Source organism: Typopeltis vanoorti, chromosome 22 (assembly GCF_054136105.1).
Source record: "Typopeltis vanoorti isolate ZY-2024b chromosome 22, IOZ_Tvanoo_1.0, whole genome shotgun sequence".
NCBI lineage: Eukaryota > Metazoa > Arthropoda > Arachnida > Uropygi > Thelyphonidae > Typopeltis > Typopeltis vanoorti.
Genome location: NC_143570.1, coordinates 204,687 through 230,204, shown reverse-complemented (window position 1 = coordinate 230,204; position 25,518 = coordinate 204,687). Strand labels below are relative to the sequence as shown.

At 35.3% G+C, this 25,518-nt stretch overlaps 1 protein-coding gene and 1 pseudogene across 2 annotated transcripts in view; one reads left to right on the top strand and one right to left on the bottom strand.

Moving 5' to 3' along the window:
* Window positions 1-25,518, bottom strand: part of LOC150094093 (calcium/calmodulin-dependent protein kinase kinase 1-like) — a 349,079-nt gene that overhangs the window by 187,881 nt on the left and 135,680 nt on the right. For both annotated transcript variants that reach the window (XM_090412062.1, XM_090412063.1), the window contains exon 3: window positions 7,360-7,446. In XM_090412062.1, the coding sequence (XP_090268188.1) occupies window positions 7,360-7,446 (87 nt within the window). The remainder of the gene's footprint in view (window positions 1-7,359; window positions 7,447-25,518) is intronic.
* On the top strand, window positions 8,680-8,749 carry LOC150094094 (U2 spliceosomal RNA; annotated as a pseudogene).

Here is a 25,518-nt window from a genome sequence, read left to right as displayed (position 1 = left end):
TGCTAATTACTGACACACTCTCTGTCAAGAATAAGAATACTGTACTGTTATTGTATCTCTCTCTCTCTCTTACACACACACACACACATATTTTATTAAGTGGCCAATTTCTGTCTAATCCATTCTCATAATAGTGAAAGAATTGAGTTATATCGTAAGCTCGGTAGGATTACAATCTTGGTCCATAACTCAACAACCGAAAGTTGATTTTGAAGATTTTTTACATTCTATATAAAGGAATTATAGTTTTAACTCACAAACAAAAATGAAACATGACTTTTTAATTCATTTTCGAATTTATAAAAACTAAAGTAACTAAAGTTTATTAATTTGCCGATCTCTCCGGAAGAAACCTTGACATTTATTTTTAAGAAGAAGCATTTCACGTACAGAAACGATAAGTTCTATTCTCTCAGTGACCGAGCGAATCATTACACTACATAAAAGCAGCCTTAGGCGGAGGCGAACTTCATCTTTCACCCCCTGCTTCGTATCGACGTACATGTTTGCACAACATAACTGAGGTGTGTCTAGTTTTCAGGTAAGTTATGTGACAAAACACGTCGGCGATAGGCACTCCACGTTCACACTTTCTATTGGTTTTTAAATCGACACGACGCTATCGATCTTCATACAACAATCCGATGATTGTATCACCTTCGGTAGCGGACTTGGAAGAATCTCTCGCGGAAACAACAAATAACCTTTGACTCTCGACTGGCTTCGCTTATCGTTTTAGCAAGGAAAAATGCTACTTCGTCGCGTCTTCTTGTCGTCTGTTGTTCGATTCATTTCTGTCAGTTTAACCTTCAAAGGTAACTACTCGAAAAATCAATTGACCTTAGTGGGATAATTGTAGTCAACCCGAGCTGAAGCAGCAACATTCTGCCCCCGGGGGACAATCTGATTCCCTTGACACGTGAGCACGAAAGAAGGTGCAAAACTTCTATTCTCCCATCCTACTTGATATTTTAGTGTTTAAGGTAAAACTAGTCACCAACATCCAAATGCGAAAACGAAATTTACCCTTTTACAACTTGGAAAAGCAAAATAAAACACGATTATTATTATTATTATTATTATTATTAGAATGTTTAAACCGTCAATAAACGAATATGGAGATCGATGGCGTCGATTTAAAAACCAATAGAAAGTGTAAACGTGGAGTGCCTATCTCTGGCGCGTTTTGTCACATAACTTGTTAAATGCATGTTATTTTAACACGCATTTAACACTTTAATAAGAAGTACGTTTAAAACCATGCAAGATTAGCACTCTGTTGATATTCTGATATCTTCCTTGCATAATTTTTTCTTCCAATTCCATCATTCATCTCTTGAATAATTTCGAATGTCAGCTACGGACATTGTCAAAATCTGCTGATTTCGACAATGATTTACTTAAATCATTGGACAAATGATTTAACTAGAGGTTTTGAGATGAGCACAAAATGCTGTTAAACATAGTCAAAACTAAATAAATGCATATCCACCAAATAAGACAATTTTCTGCTCTTTTCTGGCCTTCTGAGTCCCTCTGTAGCTCAGTTGGGTTCGAGACAGAGTCCTTTAGTTGGAAAGAACTCGGTTCGAGTTCCGTCTGTGGCGCGAAAAATTTTATCAGGACTTTTCAATAAAAGATGAGTTAGCTGTACTCACATGGAAGTAGAGGATTTTTTCCTCCGGGAAACCCAGGTTTTACATCCCTCAAAACTAGGGACAAGGGAGTAACGGGAAACCAACGGGAAAGTAAAGTAACTTTGCTACACCGCCAACCATTAGGTTTAGAGAAGACACACGCATCTGGTCTTCTAAGTACATTAATTCTAATCGAATAACCACCGAATTTCCGGCCTGACATTAAAATAATAATTCATAGTTATGAACTGCATCAAAACTAATCAGAGACAAACTTTCGAAATATTTACTTGAGTTTCGGCGCTCGTACCGCCTATAAAAGACTTTTATTTAAAGTAGTGCGAAGGATTTTACAGCGAGCTGTGCTACGGCAATGTAATATGCATTGTCGAATTCCACATCTGTCGTATTCAACCAAACGAACGAAACAATTTTGTTATATATAGTGTCAACGTCCGCCAAAATTTTTTGTACACGGTAAGTATTTCAAAATTTTGCATTGATTCTAACCGAAATCATTATACTTTGTATTAATGTGAGATTCCAGTGTTCGGTTTCCTGGTTTCTTTTTTTTTAATGATATGTTTTAATTGCTAAAAATCTGTTAATAAAAATATTTAGTTATATTTAGTATTCATCGCTCAATATTCTAAATCTTTGTGAATGAGCTACTGAATAAAAGTAAAATTTTGTTAATTTTACAGTTATATTTGAATTAACACACAATAAGCCTTGGTCTGCTTAATGTTGGGAGAAGAATCCTTATCTCCAACATAAGTCAATCTGCATTTGTGCCACACATCACAAGCACAATATACGTTTTCCTAATTAATTGAAATGCGACAGGTGGAAGATCTCTTGATGAACCATCTGCAAGAAATGTTGTCGGTAATGAATTTTTAAAAGAAAACATTATTCCCTGTTTTTCGATGTTCACTGAGATGCATTTTCACATTCGCTTTCAGAAATACCACTAATGTCAAGTTTCTTTAATAGTTTTAATACCTAATATCAGTCATTTTCCCTTCTATATTTGTCTGTCACTGCTACAAGCTATTAGGTTGAGCGCAAGATAAAATTATAAGAGTACGGGAAAATCTCGCTTAACGTGAATTCGGTATGCGCGATGATCAGTTAGCGAGATTGAGTGAAGTGATACTATTAATCATTTAACGCGATTTTTTTACGTTATGCAAAATTTTACGTTACACAAAATTTTGTCGCCAATCTGCAGTTAGAGGAAAAGCTGGAAGTCATTAGGAGACATGAAAGTGGCGCTAGTATTACAATGATTGTACAAAACCTGGGATACAACGAGTCTACACTTGGACTATGTTAAATAAGAGCAAAGAATGCAAAGAACAAGGGAATTTGCTACTGCTTCTGTCAGCATGTGCAGATCACCCGAAATAGAAGCCATTTACTGATCGAGATGGAGGTCTTCTATCACTCTGGATTGAGGATTATAACTAAAAAAAGAATACCTCTTAGTACAGGGAGTATTCAGGAAAAAGCTCTCGATGTTTTTACCTCATTGAAAGAGACCAAATTTCATGAGGAATGTGAAAGCCTCACTGCGAATTTAGGATGGTTTGACCGTTTTAAAAATCGAACTGGACTGCATAGCGTAAGAATAACTAGGGAATCTACTACTGCTGATAAAGATTCTACAGCCAAGTTTCCTGAAGAATTGCAAAGGATAATTCAGAAGGATGATTATGACAATCTGCAAATATTAAACGTCGACGAAATTAGTCTCTTTTGGAAGCGTATGCCAACAAAAACTTTGTAAGCTAAACCTGAAGCATCTCAACCAAGATATAGTAGCTAAAGATCATCTTACGCTTTTATCAGGATGTAATGCAGAAGACGACTTTAAACTCAAGCCTATGTTAGTTTATCGTGCGCAAAATCCAAGATCTAACATTATTGAAGAAATCAGCACAATTGGAAAAGAAATTTGATTTAATGAACTGGATAATGAAGATGTGAGAAACTTGCTCGATTCCCATTCAGAACAGCTAAGCGAGAATGATCTCTTTCAACTAGAAGAACAGCGTGCATATGAAGAAGAAGAAAAAGAAGAAGATAAGAAGTGCGAACAAGAAGAGAATGTTACGAAAAGAAGCTAACCGCAAAAGAACTTGAGCTAGTTTTCCATCACATTGAGCATGCTAAGGAAATTTTGTTTGATGCTGATCCTGATATGGAACGAAGCTTCGAAGTCCGCCGAAATCTCGATAAAGGATCGCCAGCTATCGCAAATTGCATGGCAAGATGAAAAAGTCGAGCACGATTCAAAGATCTTTACTTAATTATTCAAATTAAGTGGATATTGAATCCAACATTATTTTTACATTATCTTTGCTTATTTTTTTGTAAAAAAAAAGTAGCTCAATCAAATGTTTAGATATTAAATATAAATTTAAGCAATTGATTTTTATTATCTTTGACGATTTTAACCTCTAAGATAGCTTATACTGTAATTTGTTTTCAAAATTTACACTAACTGATGGATGAATTATGATTATTCCTATTGTTTATGTATTCGCTTAACGCTACTTCGCTTAGCGAGTATTAATCGACGGATTATTTAATCACGTTAAGCGAGGTTTTGCTATAATTGTTATCCAAGTCATTTTAAGAATTATGAACCTTAAATAATACGTAATATAACGTAATTTGTAATATGTAATATGTAATACGTAATTTGTACAGTTACATATTACGTAACTGTGCAAATAAATAAATTGACAATGTATCTGTTCTCTCTTTTTTTTTCTCTATCACCTGACAGCTGAACGTTTGGCCTTTATTATAAATCTGGATGCAAATATGGCCCATAAGTATAAAAGCAAGTTTCCTGAGCTCTAATTAAGATAGCTGCGCACTGTTGACTTCGCTGATAGTTGCGAGGCTCTCTAATAGTTGCAAAACTCGTTAATGATGAGCTACTGAGAAGCCAGGATATGACGCTACTGCTCTGCTATTCAATCATTTTGTAATACAACTGGCTCTGCCCTTCAACTTTTACCGCTGACTCCAATAGTTATATCCGATTATTTATATGTTTTTTTTTTAAATTAAAATGATACAAAACTTTTCGCTTTCATGAGGGAAGATCATAAAATATTTTTCGTAAACCAACTATATCGCTTCTATAATATCAATGTTTTCAGGTGTATAAAAATCAGAGTAATTAAATTAATATTCACAGACTTATATCAATAATTAATTTGATATTCAGATGTGACTGTTCCTGCAGCTATATCTGAATACCTGGATTTGCACTGCACTCACGGAATGTGCTAACCCCGAGAGTACTGCAGTGCTATCAACAACAAAGAGGCAATGCTACAGCCGCAGTTACTGCCAATGCGGCTGTAGCATTGCCTCTGTGTCCTCAAACTGTCCTCAAATAAAATAAAACCTGGATGTAAATATTATATCACAATTAACAATTACGCTTACCGATTTGGAATTTATTCTGTATGATACAAGACGCAAAATGTAATTGAAATTTTCAATGATGAATTGACACGGATCGTTATAGATACTCTGTACTTTGCCACTGTGGAGCTGCCGTCAGTTCGATGCACATCCTAATTAACTAGCCGTTTTGGCTATCCAACAACTGTCCAATCTCTTTTAGGTCGTTAAAACAGTGACTTTGTATGAGGAATTATGACCGTATACGCGCAATATAAAACAAACGTCTGTATGAAAATGAAAAATCTGAATAAATAGAAATCATGACTGTATATGTGCACATAAAAAAAATTGTTATGTGCAGTTATCCGGTCATTATCTCTACGGATTAAAAAAAAAAAAAAGAAGAAGAAGAAGAAGAAACGCCATCTGTTGGTTAAGCGGCGAATTGTCATTTAAATAAATCTACTTCGGCTTCAAGATTTCTATAATATATAAAAAATATAAAATGTATTCTAAAAATGAATGGGATCTGTTTCCCAAGAAAGAAAATTCAGACCTAATTATATGTCCGCCTATTTACAATAATATAAAAACGTAAATAATTCCAACCAATCAACAAAAACAATAACAGAAAAAACGGAATCATATTTTTCCTACCTTAAAGTAACTGAATTCTTTTTTTAAATTAAATAAACAAAGATCAAAATTACAGAATGTTAGAGACCTGGAGGGGAGAGAGAGAGAGAGAGAGAGAGAGAGAGAGATGTCCTTAATTTATACAAAAGTTCTACATATAAAGCGTACAACGTTTAGAAGCATCATATAAGTACACAGAGTACAAATTGATTCTTCAAGGAATCTAACACAATATTATAATCATAATTTATATACGTGATCCATCTGGCTGCTAGATAAATAAAAAAAAAAGTGCAAGGAAATAGCAAAATTGTAATCTACATACATCAAGATAATCAGAAAATCTTTCTGAGTTGTGCAGTTCTCACGAAATATAAAACTACCTTGCACTTTTATTATAATCAAAGTTTATTAAAATCATTTGCAGGCTTTTCGTTGTTGAATTTCCCAATGCGACATACAAAACGAAATAATTCTACTACTGAGAATCCTTACTCATTTTCAGATGTAAACATACTAAATGAATATAAATCAGAATTCGGATTACTATTTGTCAGAAATAAATACATAAATAAATATGACACTCGTTTCTGTAAACGAGTTTCGTCTGAATTATTTATCTCAAACTTGATTCAATTCGATATTTTGTTTCTTTCTTTCTTCTGTCTACTGGAATTGAATGAAGTGAAATCAGACCATGCAAAGTTTCTATATTTTTAATTGTAATTTTGCAATAACTCAAAGTACTTATTTAATTTTGATTTTAAGGCTGATAACATTGTCAAATACATCAGAAGTTTGGTGCGCAAGCATTCAATCAGAACACTGCGCATGCGCATCATTCGATAGAATTCCAATACTGTATATTTTTTTGAACAATTACTAAAATTACTAAAAGTAACCTCTACGAATAGTTTGAACGTTGCCAGACTACAATCTTCACACATATACAGCACCTGTAGATTGCATAATCTCCAATGCTATGTTCAATGCTAATGAAACTGTTGTGCCCCCTTAGATCAATATGATATTTTAAATTAATTATTAAAAGCAATATACATTTAATAAAATAAAATTACTATAAAAAACCATGTCTAATATAACAGGTGCTGAGCCAGCAGTTGGAACAATACGATAAATAAATAAATAATCCTGTTGTAAAATTCACGTGCATCTCGAGATCTTTCTGAGTTAATTTCTAGAGTATTATTTACAGTTCTTTGTTTTTAATTACTCTGGAAGACAATGTTTTCATGATAAAACACTATTCATTAGTTTTAAGTACGAGTCGGATAATGACACATCATACAATTTAGAAATTAAGTCAGAAATGACAGGACATAGTTTGTAATTAATTATAAAAATGCTGTCGTCCAGTGATTCACTGTTATGGAACGCCTGTCAGTTAAATCATATGCTGCTGAACTGCGCATGCTTGTTGTTTACAGAGTTCAACAACAGTGCAGTAGATGTCAGGGAATGCAAAAGAAAGAGAATATTTTCATTGCACCAACATTGTTATTATTAGCATTTTCTATAAATGATATTAATCAATCAAATAAATTAATAATTTATTTATTTATAAATTAAATATACAAATATGTATATTTGTTCAATTAAACAGCTTTGCTTAAATATGCAAATAAATACTCACTGCCGCCCATGTTCCTGGAGCACGCGATAGATGGCGCCACTGTACTTTGCTTAAAATAATTCACATGCTTGCAAAATATCCAACAATCTAAAAATGAAATTGTACAACACATGAATATATTTATAATATTAAAAAGAAGAAAGATAAAGTATCAAAAGTCTGATTATCGATTTCTTATAATTAATGGCAAGGAGTATAAGGGAAATATATTCCTATAATTTAGTTTGATTGGAACGATTACATGTGGAGGATATTACAGAGCAGATCTTTCATAATAGATTTTAATTTAACATACTTAAAAAAAAAAAAACCCCAAGAAATTTTCATCTGTCATTCTTCTCTAATATTTTATTATCCTTAAATTGATTTTCCGTTTAAATTCTTTAGTGGTTCCGCTGATTTAATCAGGGAAGAACCTGGAAAGTGACCAGCGATTGGAAAAACGCACAGTATAGCAGTTTGATATGAATGATGATGGACTGAAATCGGGATAGGAAAAAAAAATAAAAAATGGAATTTCTATAGTTTCGAGCGAAACTGTTTCGGCAAGTTCCATTCTTTTTTTTTTTGATTAAAATGAATCCTAAAAATAAAAAAAGTACAGCTATCGTGACATATGTCGTGTGATGCCTATATAGTCATATATAGACACCATACGTGTCTATGTATGACTTTTTTTTTTGTTTGTTTCGAAGTATATACTTTTTTTTTTTTTCATTTTAATCTTTTAAGCCATTAAACAAAATTCGACGAAGACACTTCCGCATATGATGTAAGAGGATTTCGATAAATCTTTTCCCGACGCAGAAACGATGGGTAAAAGTATGTTGGTGCAAAAGGAACTCTGTAAATCTTTTTTTTTTATGCGATCACATGCATACGCACTCATTTTAAAAGAAAAAACTTTTCTTTTTTGTTCAGATACGATGTTTCCTCTATTGTCCAGAATATCATAGTTGGTATCTTGTTTCAGCATTCAGAGTTTGTTATTTCATTAGAAATGTGTAAATTATTATTAATTTAAACCATGAAACGTTTAAATAATCAAATAATTTTCTCTGTTTATAATACAAAATATCGTATGATGACAGAGGCAGATGTGACGTTGTTTCTATGGCAACCATATAAGTCCTCTTTTATTAGAACCTTAGTATATTTGTATTTGTAACCTAAGAATATTGAATCATATGTTAATCTCTAACACAGTCAGCGTTCGGGTCGGGTCTAACTTATAAATATTCCGAATTTGAGAAAAAAAACAAACAAAAAAAAAAAACGAAGTAGAAGCAAAAAGATACTCATTATATACAACATTTTATTATCGCTTCTCGGCCTTTTGGCTAAGATCAAAGTGTAGTATTATTAATTTTAATAAGAAATTCTACCATAAAAAAGTTTATAGAAGTATTAATAATCTATAAGGACACTTAAACAAAAAATTCTCTCCGACGGGTCCCTAAACCCATTGGTAATTATCTCACTTTGGACGATGCGCATTTTAGAGGAGAAAAGGACATTTTGTTGTCGACTAGAAATTCTTATAATATCTAGAACTGAATGTAACTTTAAGACAAAGCTGGTTGAAAGAAAAATAAGACCAGGAAGTAGCCAAAAATAATCTGCAATACTAAAATTGAATTACAATTCACAATGAAGTAACTCATCGCTTATTTTTTAAAAAATTAAAATAACATTCTTATGAAAGATCATCTGATATTAATTATTACAGATTTTTCTACTTTTCGGCAGACAGTTTCCATGGTCCAGGTTTTATTTAAGGCGATAATAAACCAAATCAAGCAAATATCTCTTGGTAAAAATAAAAGAATAGCCAATTTGTGCATGCCTAGCACGCAAAAAAAAAAAAAAAAGAAAAAAAGAAAAAAAAAAGAAAAAAAAGCTGATGTTTCTGCTAATTCCCGAAGTGGCAAAGTGAATGACGTTGTTTTTTTTTTTGCTCAGTCATAACCTGATCCCTTCCATTCCACTGTAAATGGAGAAGGTCAAGGGTCAAGGATATCGTTTTCTTATTGCAGTAATCATGTTCTTGGATCAGACTACTTCACGCCTTCTGCTTAAAGGCTCCAAGCAGGAGATCAGTCCCTTCTTGCGGTGAAGGTTCACGCAGAATACAAGAGAGATAGCAAAAGGTAGACTGCAGATCACGGGCTTTAGGGAAAGCCAAGTAGGACGATGCTTGGAGGTTATAGCTTGATAACAAAATTTAGGAAGTATTGCCCTAAGGACAATCTTTTTACTCTGCACAGAAATCAGAAAGGGTTCTATGACAATTGTGTAGGGAAGGCCAGGAATTTTTATTGATCAGCATGTAGAAGCGACTGTCAGAGTATAATATCTTAATGGACTGAGTGATGCCGGGGCCGAAATCGTAGGCTTTTAAGCAGCTAAGTAATTAGTTAAAAGTACGCACTAATCTCAGAGTAGAGTTATTAAAAAACTCATACTTCCAACGTTACGCTTATCAATGCTTACTATATTCCTGATGAGTTGCAAGTCTTCATGGATGGATCTTCCCCGAATGCAACAGGTCTGATGCCTGCCTATTATTTTAGCCAAAGAGGTTTTAAGTCAGTTGGTAATTACTTTTGATATCATTTTACAGTTTGTTTATAATTGAGAGGAGCTCCCAATTTCCCAGTTTTTAAGTCATCTTTTCAGAAGGTGGGGATAAGCTTGATGACGGATGTTGTTATACCAAGTGGGAAGCCAGCGGTATATGTTTAAACGGACCTTCTGGGGATAAAACTTTTCTCAATTCGTGTAGCGTGATGGAAATTTTTGTTTTTATCTCATTGGTAAAACTTCTTTCAGTACTTCCAGAATGTATCCACCGTCTTGTACGAGTTTGACAAACACTATTGTGCTATCCTTTGGTGTCCTTTAAATGTAAAAGTGATAATAGCCGCCCTTTCAGGTCTAGAACGACTTTAGAACTGCAAAATGCAACCAAAGAAAAGTAAGGAAATCAGTTAGGGGTAAATGCATTTTTTGTAGTTGGAGTAATTTGCCTGATGAATGAATAAGCCTTGAACAAGCGGCTACAATGATATTCAGCTATCATTATAGTTTCCGTTATTGTTAAAAAGTCATATTTATTAACATTAATTTCTTTCTAAAAGGATCTTGAATAAAATTATGATTTAATTTTACAGTGCTTCCCATATTCGAGTAGTTCATATGCTATTAAGTTTTTGAAGATTTTGAATTACTAAATGGTCCGAGATTTTTTTTTTTTTTTTTAAATCAGCGCTTATAGAAACAAATCGCTTTTGCAGTTGTACGCGAAATGTTCTCCCCATCCCCCAAATTTAAACCTTGACGAAAAACATGAAAAACAGTTTCATGAGGATACTCAACAACGGACAAAAATAGTCCAAGCAATTATAATCCAGACATGCGCAGATTGTTTTTGAATATTAATGAGAAACATCAGCGGTATATACTGTATAAGCAATGATCAAAACTTAGTTTTCTTAAAGAGAAAGAAAATGATGTTCTTAAAGATTTGCTCCAAATAATTTACGGATATAATTAAGAAAACGAAATTTGTATAAAAATTTCCAATTTGCAGCCACCAGTTTCGTCCTTGATGATGTAACTTATATGCATACATTCAGAAAATACTGAATAGGACAAAAATGATTTATTCACAACTTCCAATCGATGACAGACAATTCGATGTTCACAGAAACATGACGTAGTATCTATCTCCAACTATGAAACAAAACAGCAGCTGCATCCAGAAAGTTTGCATCCTTGCAATACAAACTAGCTGTTATGCGCACAGTCACACACGAGTTTCTGAGAACTGAACTGCATCAAAGATATTGCGCGCGCACACACAAACCTTATATTTTTCATCAAAAATATAACGATGCTTACTCTAGCATTTCATGGTCAGTTCTGAGTTATTAATCGCAAGACACAGAACGTCTGTTCTCTACATGACTTACGTAACTGCCGCATACTGTAAACAAGTTTGCAATAAATTATTTATTTCACCGAAACACACGCGCAAACACACACAAAAAAAAAAACATAAAAAAAATACAAGAGCAAAAAAAATAAGGTTGAAGCCAAGACGTAATCAGATTAGAGAAGAAACAGAAAGTAGTTGTCAGCGGAAACATCTAAATCCGACTTGGATCTCTTAAGCGTAACCCAGCAAGTCAAAACACAACTGAATGCGATGCAATGAGACAGTTGGCCTCTTATCATTTCCCAACAACGTCTTGGGGAAAAGAAAAAACAAAACAGGAGATGCATAGCAACGCATGAAGCACTAGAAGTTAATAAACAATTCATTATTTAAACAAGGATGAAAATAAGATAACATTTACAGTTTTAAGATATGCACAGCATTTATATCTTTTCAATTAGTGATTATAAATTAAACGTTCTCTTTCCTATAATATTTTTTAACATTGAAAGATAGCAGCAAACAAGCATATCTCTTGATGAAACAACAACAAAAAAAAGAAGTTAACGTTTCTGACTTGTGGATCTAATTCCCACAACGGAGCTAGCTGTTTAAATAAACATTGCCAGTGCGTGAGGTCTGGCGTTTGACTTTTGAAAATAATTTTATCTCTATTTTTATAACTCTGATGGTTATAAATAACCATAATGGAACTGTCATATTTCGAATCGATAAATGCATGTTTAATTAGTGATATGAAGTTTAATGACTTAAGGTTCAATAAATGCCCCATGGAGAAATTAATATTTCACGAGATATGCTTCCGTCATTGTTAAAGGCTGCGGAGTTGCTAAAAATTAAAGATTTTTTGGGAGTTGCTAGTAAGTGCTATGATTGTGTGGAAGGCACACAGCAGGGTGCTTCTGGTAGTGATCGCCAGGAAGCATGGAAAAACCGAACATGCATAGTCATATTGTGTCTGGCCAAAGAAAGCGGCAGTCAACGAAAGAAACACAGATAAGTAAGAATCAACAAGGGGAATCGTCAAAAAGACCTGTGATGGACTTAGATCTGAACGTTACAAAGAGTGAAATGGCCAAAAAGCCGCCTGATATAGGTAATGTAAGGTCGTCGTCAGAGGTTAAGCAACTTGAAACGTTGATTTCTATTTGACAACTCAAGTGACAGTGTTATAGATGAATTGGTATCATTAAAGGATAAGGAGACCGACTTGCCAAATGAGTATGTCCATATAAATCAACTTTCAAGCTGTCTTGACCTGGTTGCTGAAGGTCAACTGTCAGGTGAATGTGTACATACCAGTGTAATGTCCCTTTCAGTTTCTGATGCCACAGTTAATTCTCACCTGCCAATCAAAATCTTGGGTAGTGATGACATCAATCCTTTATTTTCTAGTTTTGATATGTCATCTGAGTTCAATCCAGATTACTCAACATCTTTATCATCCTGTGTGTCTATGGTATCACCTCTTGAATCTGATGTCAACTAATGTTCAACTGTTTTGCTTGTATTGATTGACTTGTATAAACGACGAAGTTTTAGTATAATATGTGATGATAATCTGGTTTGTCTAATGTCCCAAGTTTAAGTAATCATCAAGACTTCACAGTTAGGTGCCATCAATCTCATAAGAAATGCCTTTTTTATACAGCCATACCCCAATGTAACTGATAGAAGCATGTGGAGCAAATTGTGTTGTGCAAGTTCTCCTGAGACAAAGGAACTGACATTTTTAAATAACTGTAATATATTTTATAATTTTCAATTGACCAAATTGTATAGTCTATCTTGCAGCATTCCAATATGTGCTAATGTTTTTTTTATGAAATAGAAAGTATGGAGGATTAAGAATGACATGGAATGAGAATGACAGATTATTTAGTAACGGATTAAGTGAGTGTGTGTGCATGGAATAAATAGTGCAGAAATACATACACAGAGATTGCTGAGCGATACAAAAGAATGTGGGAGAAGATCAGGGACAAAAACAAGCATTAGTGGGGGTAAAGGAAGTTAAAAAGGAGCAGAAAAGATATTGCGCTGTATGGGGATTCTATAATTAAGGGTGTGAAGGATGGTAGAATAATTAAAGCGTGTTATCCAGGGTCAAAGATTAAGGATATAACTGAGACTGTGAAATTGCAGAAAGATAGAGCGAGTGAGGTTATTGCAGTTATAGAGACGAATGATCTGGGTAGCGAAAGAGTTTCTGTGAGACAGGATTTGAAGAATTTAACGATAGCAATGAATGCAAAGAGCGAGAGTGGAAAGATCATGAGTGTGCTACCAAGATTTGATAGTGATGAATTAAACAGAAGAGCAATTAGAGTAAATGGAATGATGTCAAGATTGTGTAAAAGCTTCTGCAATGAAATGAAACTGAATATTCATTTTATGAATGTCTGGGATGAGTTTTGATAAAAGGAAGGAGTATTTTAAGAGCGATGGTTTGCACTTAAATGGATTGGGCGCTTTGCATTTATAACATTTATTGATAAAAGATAGAGTAAATGGTCAAAAACAGGGAAATAGGGTTTCCTAGGGAGGCAGGTGATAGAGTCAGCTGTAAATAGCACTAAGGTCATTAATCGCTGTGAATTTGGGATTAATTGTTCGCAGAAAATTAACAGCATACAGAGTGGGCTAATTCATACACAGTTAGATTATGGGAGTAAGGAAGTATCGCAGTTTATGTATACTAATGCTCGAAGTATTCGTAATAAGTGTGAAGAAGTTTTGTCATTACTTAGTATAACTTGGTCAAAAATTATAGAAATGAGTAAGACTTGGTTAACTAAGAATGATATAAAGATTGAATGTAAGGGGTACAGTATTTTCAGGCAGGACAGAGATAACAGAATGGGGGGAGGGGTTTTACTAATGATAGACGAAGCGTTAAAGCCAAAAAAGGTAGAAGTGCCTCAAGGTGACAGGTATGTTGAAGGCAGTTCATTTGAGGCTGTTTGGTGTGTGAGATCAAGATCAACAGGGCGACATATGTAATCGGTTGTTGTTATAATCCAAGGGGTATAAGGGAGAATGTAGATGTATGCATTGGCAAATTAGTATGATAAGTGAAGGTCGAGTAATTATTATGGGGTATTTTAACTTTGGGAACATAGATTGGGAGAAGGAATGGTCACAAGGAAATGGAGTTTATACAGTTGCTAAGAGATAACTACCTGAGACATCATGTAATGGAAGGAGCGAGAGATTCGAGAGTGTTAGATCTGGTCATAGCATCGGAGAACATATCAGTAAGTAATTTAGTTACACTATCTCCACTTCGGAAAAGCGATCATGTAGTCTTGATCTGGGAGATTGTAAGATGTGCTGAATATTCTGTTAAGAAGCTGAGAAGTCAGATTTCAGCAGTGCTATGGCATGAGAATTCGAAGGGGGAGAGATGTCGATGGTGCGTGGGAGATTGTCAAGGAGTATTTAAGGAAAGTTGTATCAGACTGCATTCCTAGAGTCAGAAGGAGAAATCAAGTAGGAGTAAGATGGATGAATAAAAGAAATCCTAAGGAGTTCTTTCGCTATGTGGCAAGTATAAGGAAGAATAACCATGGAAAGATGACTTTAAAAAGTGTTGATGGTAGGGAAATTACAGAAGCAAATCAAATAGTTGAGACCCAGTGATCATTTTGCAAAAGTGTGCCATCTTGGTTTTGATATTACAGTGCCGAATGTGTCATTGACTGATGAGAGATAGACGAAATAGAGGTGCTTAGTATATTACAGAACCTTAATGCTAACACTGCCATTGGGTTAGATGGCATATCGGCCCATGTGGTACGAGAATGTGCAAGAGAATTAGCACCTCCTTTAACCAGGCTGTTTAATTTAAGCCTCAGTTCTGGTAAAGTACCAATAGAGTGGAAAGAGGGGAAAATAATTCCACTGCACAAGGGAGGCTCCAAGACTGAGGTTGCAAATTATAGACCAATCAATATATCTGGAGTGGTGAGTACAGTTTTGGAGAAATTGGTAAAAATTAGAATTCAGGGCTGGGTGGACAGCAGTATGATACTTTATAAGGGACAACATGGTTTTGTGAAAGGTAGGTCTTGCCTCAGTAACTTGCTTACTTTCTATAATAAAGTAACAGAGATGGAGTTGGATAAAGGAAATCCTTACTCAGTGATGATACTGCTGGACTTTGGAAAGGCATTTGACAGGATTCCATACCGAACTCTGTTGCATAAATTAGAGAAAATGGGTATGGATCCGAAGCTGGTGATTTGCATTAAAGGGTGGCTGATAGATAGTTATCAAAGAGTGGTTTATGGAGGAGCTGAGTCCAGGAGAAGGAAGGTGAGTAGTGGTGTACCTCAGGGCTCAGTGCTCAATTGTTTAATTTGTACATCAATGATATTGGGAATACTTTGAAAGAAAATATCCACTTGTTTGCTGATTATTCAAAAGTGGGAAGAGCGATAGTCAATTCAGATGATGTAGATATCTTGCAGGATGGCTTAAATAGGTAGCTATTTAAGCCATCCTGGCTAAGTGCAAGGTGATGCACTTCGGGAGGATGAGATCACATGCTGGTTACTATATTAATGGAACTGAACTGCAAGAAACTTGGGGGTTATTGGGGACAGAGAACTCAAGTTTAAAGGGCATATTGCAAAGATTGCCAAAACATCACATCAAATTACATGGTTGTTGAAGAACACACTGACAAGCAGGGATAAGGAAGTTATCACTTTATAAGGCATTAATAAGACCACATTTGGACTATTGCGCACAGATCTGGTCACCTGGATTTATTGGTGATGAAGAAATGGTGGATAGATCTGTGGGATGTTCCCGAGGATAGATTGAAGATTGTGGGCTCCAAAAACTGACTGATAGACGTAGGAGAGGAGATATGATTAGAAGCATATAAATTGTTAATTTTATAGGACTGATACTGATGACTTTTTTAAGACCAATGCAGGAAGGGAGAGAACGAGTGGCCATCTCTGGAGATTATGTAAGAGTGTGGTTAACAAGGGTGTTAGGACTAGATTTTTTATTTGGAGGGTTGTGAATGGGTGGAATGCGTTGCCAGAGGTGGTTGTGAATACTTCGTCTGTGAATGAATTTAAGGAGAGGTATGACAGGTATTGTGTAAATAATGGTTAGTGTGTCAAAGTCGGGTCTCCCGCGATGAGTCTTTTGACTCCATGGAGGCACCTTACATAATAATAATAATAATTAGCTACACATGTATTTACATGAGATGTAATCCAATGCTACATGGACGGTATTAATTTAAGTTTATATCTCTAAAATATACTATAATAAACTTCCTCAGTATCTTTCGCTTACTGTGCTAAACGTTGGCAAACCAAAAGCCACTCTTTTGCTATCACACATCGAAATTTCGGTTTCCATGCACGTGCATATTAAGAAAAGCGAAGCAGAAAGAAAAGAAGAGTGAAACAAACCATCGTGGCGAATAGCGAGGAATATCGGATAAGGGTTATAAAACTGACCTTCATAGGAAAAAAATGCATTTCATTAAACTGTAACTTTAGAATAAAAACTTTTGGAGAAAAAAAAGTGTAACATCGGCTTAGTAAATCTCTGGAAATGGACGAACAAAATTTCGTCATCGCGTATTAAATATTTGGATAGGATTAGGTGGTGACATAGGACGAAGGACAGATCAGCCACTATAAAGTCGGGCATTCAGTAACTAATATTTAGTGTAATAAAAACATTGCGGGAGATCATTTAACGCAGTATTCCCGTATCCTAGGTCATTCGCAAGTGGCTTATGATAACAAAATTCCCATTCAATGGAAGACTATTGCAAGAACACTGAGAATAACGATTATTTCTGAGGATTTAAGAAGAAAACTTACAAAGGGCCATTATGAAAAGAAGAATATTTTTGATGCAATGAAGATTAATCGGGAGCAAAATATGTTGAAAATAATCAGGGATTCAATTAACACACATAAAAACGACCAACAGATAATCATAATCATATTCCACCGATAGCGACCTAGCTGTTAAAGAGACGCTATATTTAGTGATGCCAAAGAAAAAGTATGTTATAATTAACCGTGCAATTGATAACAGTAGGTGTCCTACTATAGTCTGTGTACAGAGATAGTTTTTAACTATCTGCGGCATTTTAGACTGCATCTTTTGCTAAAAAGCAAGTCTCTTAATGGTAATTCATTTCATTAATGCGTAATATCAAACTTTTTTTTTTTTTGCCACTCATCATCATTTCTAAGAACGGGGAGATATGGTGCTATCTCTTTAATTCTCTCGCTTCTCCGTGCATGCGGTTGGCAACTGCTTGCTAGTGGCATACAGCATGTGCTTCTCTATAAAAACCGAAGCAAACCATGATTGATCACATGTCCCTAAACTGGGTTTTGTTTAAGGCTAGGCAGAATTAATGCTAAACGTGAACACAAATACCAGACCTAAATGAAGGGGGGGGGGGAAGTAAACTAGTTTCAGGAGATGAGTAATCAGTAACTCTTTAACAAATTTAAACGTGCTATTGTTACATTAAGCTTTCAAGATCATAGCAGTTCGTTTTTTTTTTCTAGCTCAACCAATCACAAGCGAGTCTACGTTATGTTCAAAGGCTTATCAGTCACTTCTTTTGCGAATTTTCAAAAAGCACTTATGAAGAATTACGCGTCTGTTATTTTTCAGATAATTTTAAATGCGTGCAATCAATTCCCATTATTGTAGCTACTGGTGTTCTATAGAGAATGAAGTCGAAATTAATTACAATCGATTAAAAATAGATGTTGAAGGAAGATACCGTGTTGAGGAAACTGAACACTGGATGAAACATTGCTTAAACTCTTAAAAGGCTGAGAAGCAAACTGGCCACATTCAACAATATCAAATGTAATGAAAACCGAGATAAATACAACACGATCCTTCGTGTGTGTGTGTGTGTGTGTGTGTGTGTGTGTGTGTGTGTGTGTGTGTTAATATACTTGAAACGGGTTAATAAAGTGAAGATCACATTAAGTGACATCTTCCTTTGGAATTATTCCAACACTTGCTTTCTTGCCAATTTACACTTACACATCATTGTTGCCATAGCGACGAACGGGCATTAGATAGGATATGATAGCAAAGAGATGAGGTCCATTATAATTGAAGAATTTTTTTTTTTTATTTCGTCCAACAAATGATTACCGATGGATATTACGTATTCTCAGAAGGAGCGTTGGGTATGTGTTTCGCGTTGAATTATGAGAAGAGTTAAGAGAGGACGCTGCAAAGGCTTTATTAAACGCGCATTCCACGCATAACTTGAAATTTCCTTTTCTTTTTATTGGGGCAAACCCAACGAAAGAATACGGCGAGAGAAAGATGTGAAATTTTAATGATGAATAGGCGCCATATTAAAGGCGCCAATAAAGTATGAAAGTTATTGCGTTAGCATTATGTGCATTCGTTTTTTTATTACTAAACTCTCGAGGAGGCTGACTATTTGAGAACTGCGAATCTTGAAGAATGCATGCAATGATACCTAAGGAGAAAGTGCAAAGAGACTCTCGAATTTTCAAGATAGCGTGCGTTATCCGGAAGATCTCAGATTGAAATGGGACCATTCTTTTCTTCTTGGGACAGTTAGAAATAAACAGAGATTGTTTCTAAATGCGGAAGCAAAGTGAACTTGTATGGCCTCATTCCGACAAGAGGGTTCTCTCTCTTTCACTCTCTCTCTTTGTGGATTAGAAAATATAAATGAAAAACAAAGGTTAGTACAAAAAAATAAATAGTAGGTGGTTTAATTCCTGGAGTTATACATTTTGGAAACTGAACGGCCCCTTTAGAATAAGAATGACCCCACAGGGATGAAGTGAAATATCTCTCGGATGATCGGTAATATCTGTAATTTCGCGAAGCAGGATAAAATAAAAAGGATAAAATGATTAATTACTCGTAGGGGGTGAGCAAGCGAGTGTGCTAATGACAGCTAAGGCCTTCTGAAATTGAATACCATCAAAAGAAAGACTTTATGAAGGAAAGAAAGGTCGTGCTTGAAAATTGGCTGATATAGTAAGAGAGAGAGAGAAAGAGAGAGAGAGAGAGAGAGAGAGAGAGAGAGAGAGAGAGAGAGAGAGAGAGAGAGAGAGAGAGAGAGAACAGCCGTCGTTGAATTTCGTACCGCAAAGCCTTTGCAGACTTAATAAATCTCTAAGGATAACAATCATTTTCCAAGTTTCGGAAAATTAGTGAAATCAGATGAGAATGAATCAACAGCGAGCTCTTTATGAGTTGAATAATGGGGGCGGATTAAAATTGCTTTACGGCTAGAGCCTTCTATTTTCTTTCTCATTATTTGTTCTCTCTCTCTCTCTCTCTCTCTCCACAAAAAAAAAAGAAAAGAAAAAAATAGTGTTTATCTCCCTCCGCCCGTTTAAGTGGCTTCTTCTACAAGAAGTAATGACTTTCAGGAGAATAAAAAATCCCTGCTTCGTTGAGCCTCAAGTCATACACCTCAGTTTTGATAAGAGAAGTTATTTCCATGACTTGCTTTGGTTTGGTAAAGGGGATCCTTTTACTTTAGCGTAAGCCGAATGCCGAGTTGCCTTTGCTTGAAAAATAAAGTCTATAATATTCCCGTTGTCGTCAATGTTATACGAATCCAAGACTTTCCGCAACCAGGCGACGCTGTAAATTCATTCAGCGGAAAAATAAATAAATAAAATAAATTCTTCATTTTTTTTTTCAAGATGAATAGAATGATGACCATTTTGTTTATCTTAATAATATGAAATGAAATGTATTTCTTTATATACGTTGATAGTTTTTTTTTTTAATATTAAGTCAATCCTCTTATTAGTTTGCCTGCATGTTCTTTACTTCTCAGGAATAAGAGAAAGTGTGAAAAACCGAAAAGATAATTTTAAAAAGGGTATCGTTAAATCTCAAATTTCAAACAAAAGTTAATCATCATTACGGGAATTGAATTTGCATTTTGGTAGAATATTTCTTTAATTATGGAACTCGAGAACAAGCAAATTTCGGATCTCAAGAAAAAAAAAAACGAGCCTTTATTCGCTTGCAACACGTCTGCTGACTATTTTATTGTGTTGAATAAAACGTCTCCGTGACTTTGGCTCTTAAAATACATCTTTATTATTATTATTTTTTTTTAATATTTTTTTTTCAAACTGGTGGAAGGAAGGGCGTGTTTTACGGTTCGGCTATCTCTTCTCGCTCCACAAACCCTCGACCAGCATCGAAGTTTGTATTAATTATGAAGCTAATTATTGGATGCATTTAATTATATAGTTCTTTTCTTAAAATGTCACACTTCAATTAAGAGAATGAATCAAACAAGGCGAAGTTTATGAAAAGAAGTAGCTAAGGAAGGTTTATACAGTGCTTTTCTCTTATTTTATTATGACCATTTAGCAGAAGCCGCTGACTTCTCGCAGCATGGAAGTTTTATTGGGATTTTCATTAGTTTGACAGTTCTGGCAGCGACGAAGAAAATGTTCGGAATTAAACTACTGAAAGTTAGTTGATTAGGCTAACAACGAGGTAGTTAACATCGTGTCTCTTCAGCTAAACAGATTAGCTTTTATTTTGTTTTGGCTGGAGTTTCTGAAAAAAATACCCTTCCATCTATTAGAGACTGAAAAGTCAGTGTTTTTCATCCAACTTGTGTTGTTATAAACTAGTAGTACAGTAATGCAATGCCAATACCATTGGTATCACTGGTTCTTAAAAGAAATAATTGCAGCTTTTCTAACGCGCTTGGTGATTGTAGCACCACGCACTTTTTTATTTTGCTTTTGTACATTGATAGCATTACATTAGCGATGACTAATTACGGAGATTTAAATCACTTAAAATCACATATTCCACTTGTACAATATAGCAGCATTTCCTCAAGCAATGATCAAAGGACTAAACGACTAATCACAGAAATACGGATTTAACCAAAAGTCCTTAATTTGAATTAAAAGGAGAAGGAGAACCAGACCTACCAAGAAGAGTCTATACTTTAAAAGTTGATAGAAGAGAAACTAATCGGTGTATAGACTATGGGTTCGAATCCCGTTATAGTAATGCTTTTAAATGCGTGTATTTACCAGCATAGTGAGGGAAAGTTAAACCTATAATCTGCCTGTCTGCACATCGCCGCAAAGTCACCTTCGTACTCCATTCGTAATAAATTAACTGAGTGATCACACTTCTTCTTATTGTGCTATCTTCTATCGAAGGTCAGCGACCATCTTGGCGAACAAACTGCGCTCTTGTGCTAATCTGAGCAGTTGTGCACTGCTCTTTCTTGTCCACGTCTTGATGTTGTCAAACCATGATATTCTTTTTCTTCCTCTAGTTCCTTTGCCACCAATTCTTCCTATCAAAATAGTTTGTAGAAGTTGGTATTTGCTGTTTCTCATGATGTGTCCAAGATATGATGTTTTTCGTTTCTTGATTATTTGTACAAGATGTTTAGCTTTGCCAATGGATTTTAAGACATCTTCATTGGTAATTTTTTCTGTCCATGATATCTTTAGCATTCTTCTGTATAGCCACATCTCAAAGGCTTCGATTTTCTTGATGGTTGTCGCCTTCAATGTCCATGTTTCAACTCCATAGAGCAGAATAGACCACACGTAGCATTTCAGCATTCGGCATCTGACTTCCATGTTTACGTCTTTATTGCAGAATAGTGTTCTCATTTTCATGAAGGACTGCCGTGCAACTTCAATCCTTGTCTTTATATCTATTTCTGGATCCCACCGTTCATTAAGCCAGCAACCAAGATATTTATATCTTGACACTTGATCAATATTTTTCCCATTGAGTGTCAGTTTCATTGATGAGGCTGGATGTTTGCTGATGATCATGCATTTTGTCTTGTTGATGTTTATATTTATTCCCATTCTTTGGCTTTCTATTTATACTCTGTCAATGAGTTTTTGGAGATCCATAATATTATCTGCAATTAGCACGGTGTCATCTGCATATCGTAGGTTGTTAACAATCTTTCCATTTATTGTGATTCCCTCTGGACATTCTTCCAATGCTTTTTTAAAGATGACCTCTGCATATATGTTGAACAGGAGTGGTGAGAGCACACATCCTTGTCTCGCTCCTCTTTTGATGTTAATATCACTGGTGGTAATGTTGTCTAATTGAACAGTAGCTGACTGATTCCAATATAGATTTGTTATTAGTCTTATGTCTTGTTCGTCTAGCCTTATTTGTTGAAGGACTTCTATTAAGTTAGTGTGTCTGACTTTGTCGAATGCTTTTTCAAAATCTATGAAACACATAAAGACAGATTTCTGTTTTTCTATGCATTTTTGTATCAATATTTGGGTACAGAAAAGGGCCTCTCTAGTACCAAAACCATTCTGAAAGCCGAATTATGTTTCACTTAGAGTTTCTTCACTTTTTCTATAAATGCGATTCTGAATTACTTTCAAAAATATTTTTAATGTTTGGCTCATTAGACTAATAAGTCTGAAGTCACCACAGGAATTCACTTTGGGTTTCTTTGGGACAGTGATAAATGTAGATTTGAGCCAATATGATGGAAATTCGTCACTTTCATATATTTTATTAAATAGTTTTTCAAGAAGTTTGATGTTATCTGGTTCGATTAATTTTAAAAATTCTGTTTGCACACCATCTGATCCACTGGCTTTTCCTGTTTTGTTTGTTCGTATAGCATTCTCTATTTCGCATTTCATGATTGCTGGTCCTTGAATGTTATATTTTATATTTATAGGCTTCTGTCTAGTATCATTGAAAAGTTCTGTTACATATTTTATCCAAATCTGTGCTTTATTCTGTTCTTCTAGAACTATTTTTCCATTTTCGTCTCTTAGAGACACTATTTGCTTTTTCCTCAGTTTTCCAGACATTTCGTTGATTTTCTTATACAAATTGAAATTATCATGTTTCTTCTGAAGTAGTTCAATTTCAGTACATAAATTTTTCATCCAATTTTCCTTGGCTTCTTTTATTTTTTTCTTGATGATGTTATGTGTTTCTGTATACCTGGCAAGGTCTTTGTTTTTGTACATTCTTCTTGTATCAGTAAGAGAAAGAATCTCATCTGTCATCCATTCCTGTTGTTTTATATTATTCACATAACCTACTTCTTCAATACTTGTTGTTACGATGGCATTCTTTAAGCTATTCTAAAGAGATTCCACACTTTTATTTTCTTCTATGTTAATCTGTTGTAATCGCAGGTTAAGCTGTGTCTTGGCATTTTTATTTATGTTCGGGTCTTTCAGTTTTTCTACATCAATTTTCTTTTTCTTCTTTTGTGATTTTTTAGCTGATTTTAATCTAAGACGTACTTCTGCAACTATGGGATTGTGGTCTGATGAGATATTTGCTCCAGGATAAGTCTTTGCACTCTTTATACTACTGTGGAATCTTTTCTTTATCAGTATATAATCAATTTGATTTCTGACAATGTTATGTTGGTTATCTTGAGGCGATTTCCAAGTGTACAGTCTTCTGGGTGGAAGTTTAAACCAAGTATTTGCTATTGTTAGATCTTCCTGACAGAACTGGACTAGGCGATCTCCTCTGTTGTTTCTGGTGACTAAGCCATGTTCGCCAACAATTTCTCCATCACCCCCTCTTCCCACTTTTACATTGAAGTCGCCCATCACTATGTTTATATCATGTTTCTTTGTTAGGTTTTTAATTTCTTTTAGGTGTTCATAAAACTCTTCAACATCTTCTTCACTTTTGTCAGATGTGGGTGCATAAGCTTGGATGATATTTATGTTAACGGGGTTTCCCCTTAAGTTGTAACAGCATTATCCTTTCAGAAAATGGAATCCAATTTATTACTGATTTATTGATTTCTTCATCTACTATTACAGCTACACCATGTCGATGTTTGTTCTCATTATTCCCAGAGTAATACATTGTTGTATTATCTTGTTGACACTTTCCAGATCCTGGCCATCTTGTCTCGCAAATTCCCAAAATCCGGATGCCCAGCCTCTTCATTTCTCTTGTGGCATTTCTTAATTTGCCAGCTTCATACAGAGTTCTGACATTCCAAGTTGCAATTTTAAAAGTGGACACCATTTTGAGCCCGGAGATTCTTCGCACCCCTGTCCCATTTAAGGGACGCCGGGAACTTGGGGCCAATTGTGAGGGTTTGCTCGCCATGGTGGTTGTTCTGGAGATAAGGTAGAGCAGTAGTTTCTCCGTTTGCTTTCTGCTCTGCAGTATTACAGACGTACACAATATAATCATATTGCCATCTGCAAATCTCTGATCACAAGCTTTTCCGTCATCATTTGGCTTCAACCGTGTGTCAGTACTGACAATGCTGCTTCCCAATGTCAGGGGCAGTGACCCCAGCAGGTGCTTATTTAATGGCGGCACTACTCGCCATGTCACCGAGTTGTCATTGGGCTTTGTGAGGTTTTAAGTGAAACAGAGTTGCCACTTCTGCTCCCCCACGCCCTGATAGCTCAGTCGCTGTTGGTCCACGGCTGCTTATTCGCCAGAATGCTCTGCTTATATCGCAGCTAGCCTCCATATCTGAAGGCTGTTCCCCGATCCGCCACCTGGGGACGCACCCGGTAGTAGTCAGCTCTGCCCCGGGTGATCACACTTACAAAATTGAAAAAGACATTTACGAAGTCGTAGATCACCACATATAAAACGAACAGGAAAAGAAAAATTCAATTTTACTTTTCAAGCTCCGACTTAGTTGAAATGTAAAACACGTTTTGTGAACGCATGCGCAGAATGGCAGTTTTGATCCACTGCTTATTAAGAAGACAAAAAACATGTGTAATGATTTAACGCCATATCATAAGGTATTCTCCTTCTTCTCCTTAATTTCAAAAAAAAAAAAAAAAAAGAAAGTTGAGTTTCGTTGTTGTAGAGCGGAGATGTCCCCGTTTTGCTTAGTCATGATAAGAAGAGCTTCAGCAAAGATTAAAATAAAATGTAAGCAGCATGCAACTTCTTGGATAATTGCTTCCTGTTTTGCTCCTTACATGTGCCCAGTGCTATTTGGGCTGTGTTATGGACGTGTTGTGAGCGGATCAATATCCTGATGAAACACGCCGCCGTAACTAATAGGACGCCATCCGGATTAAAACTTTATCATCGACGTCGCGTGCATTCTACTTTCACTTGCTCCACTATTAGGTGCACCATAGGAAGAAAATGACAGGCCGTAAAGTCCGAGAGACGCCCCCGTT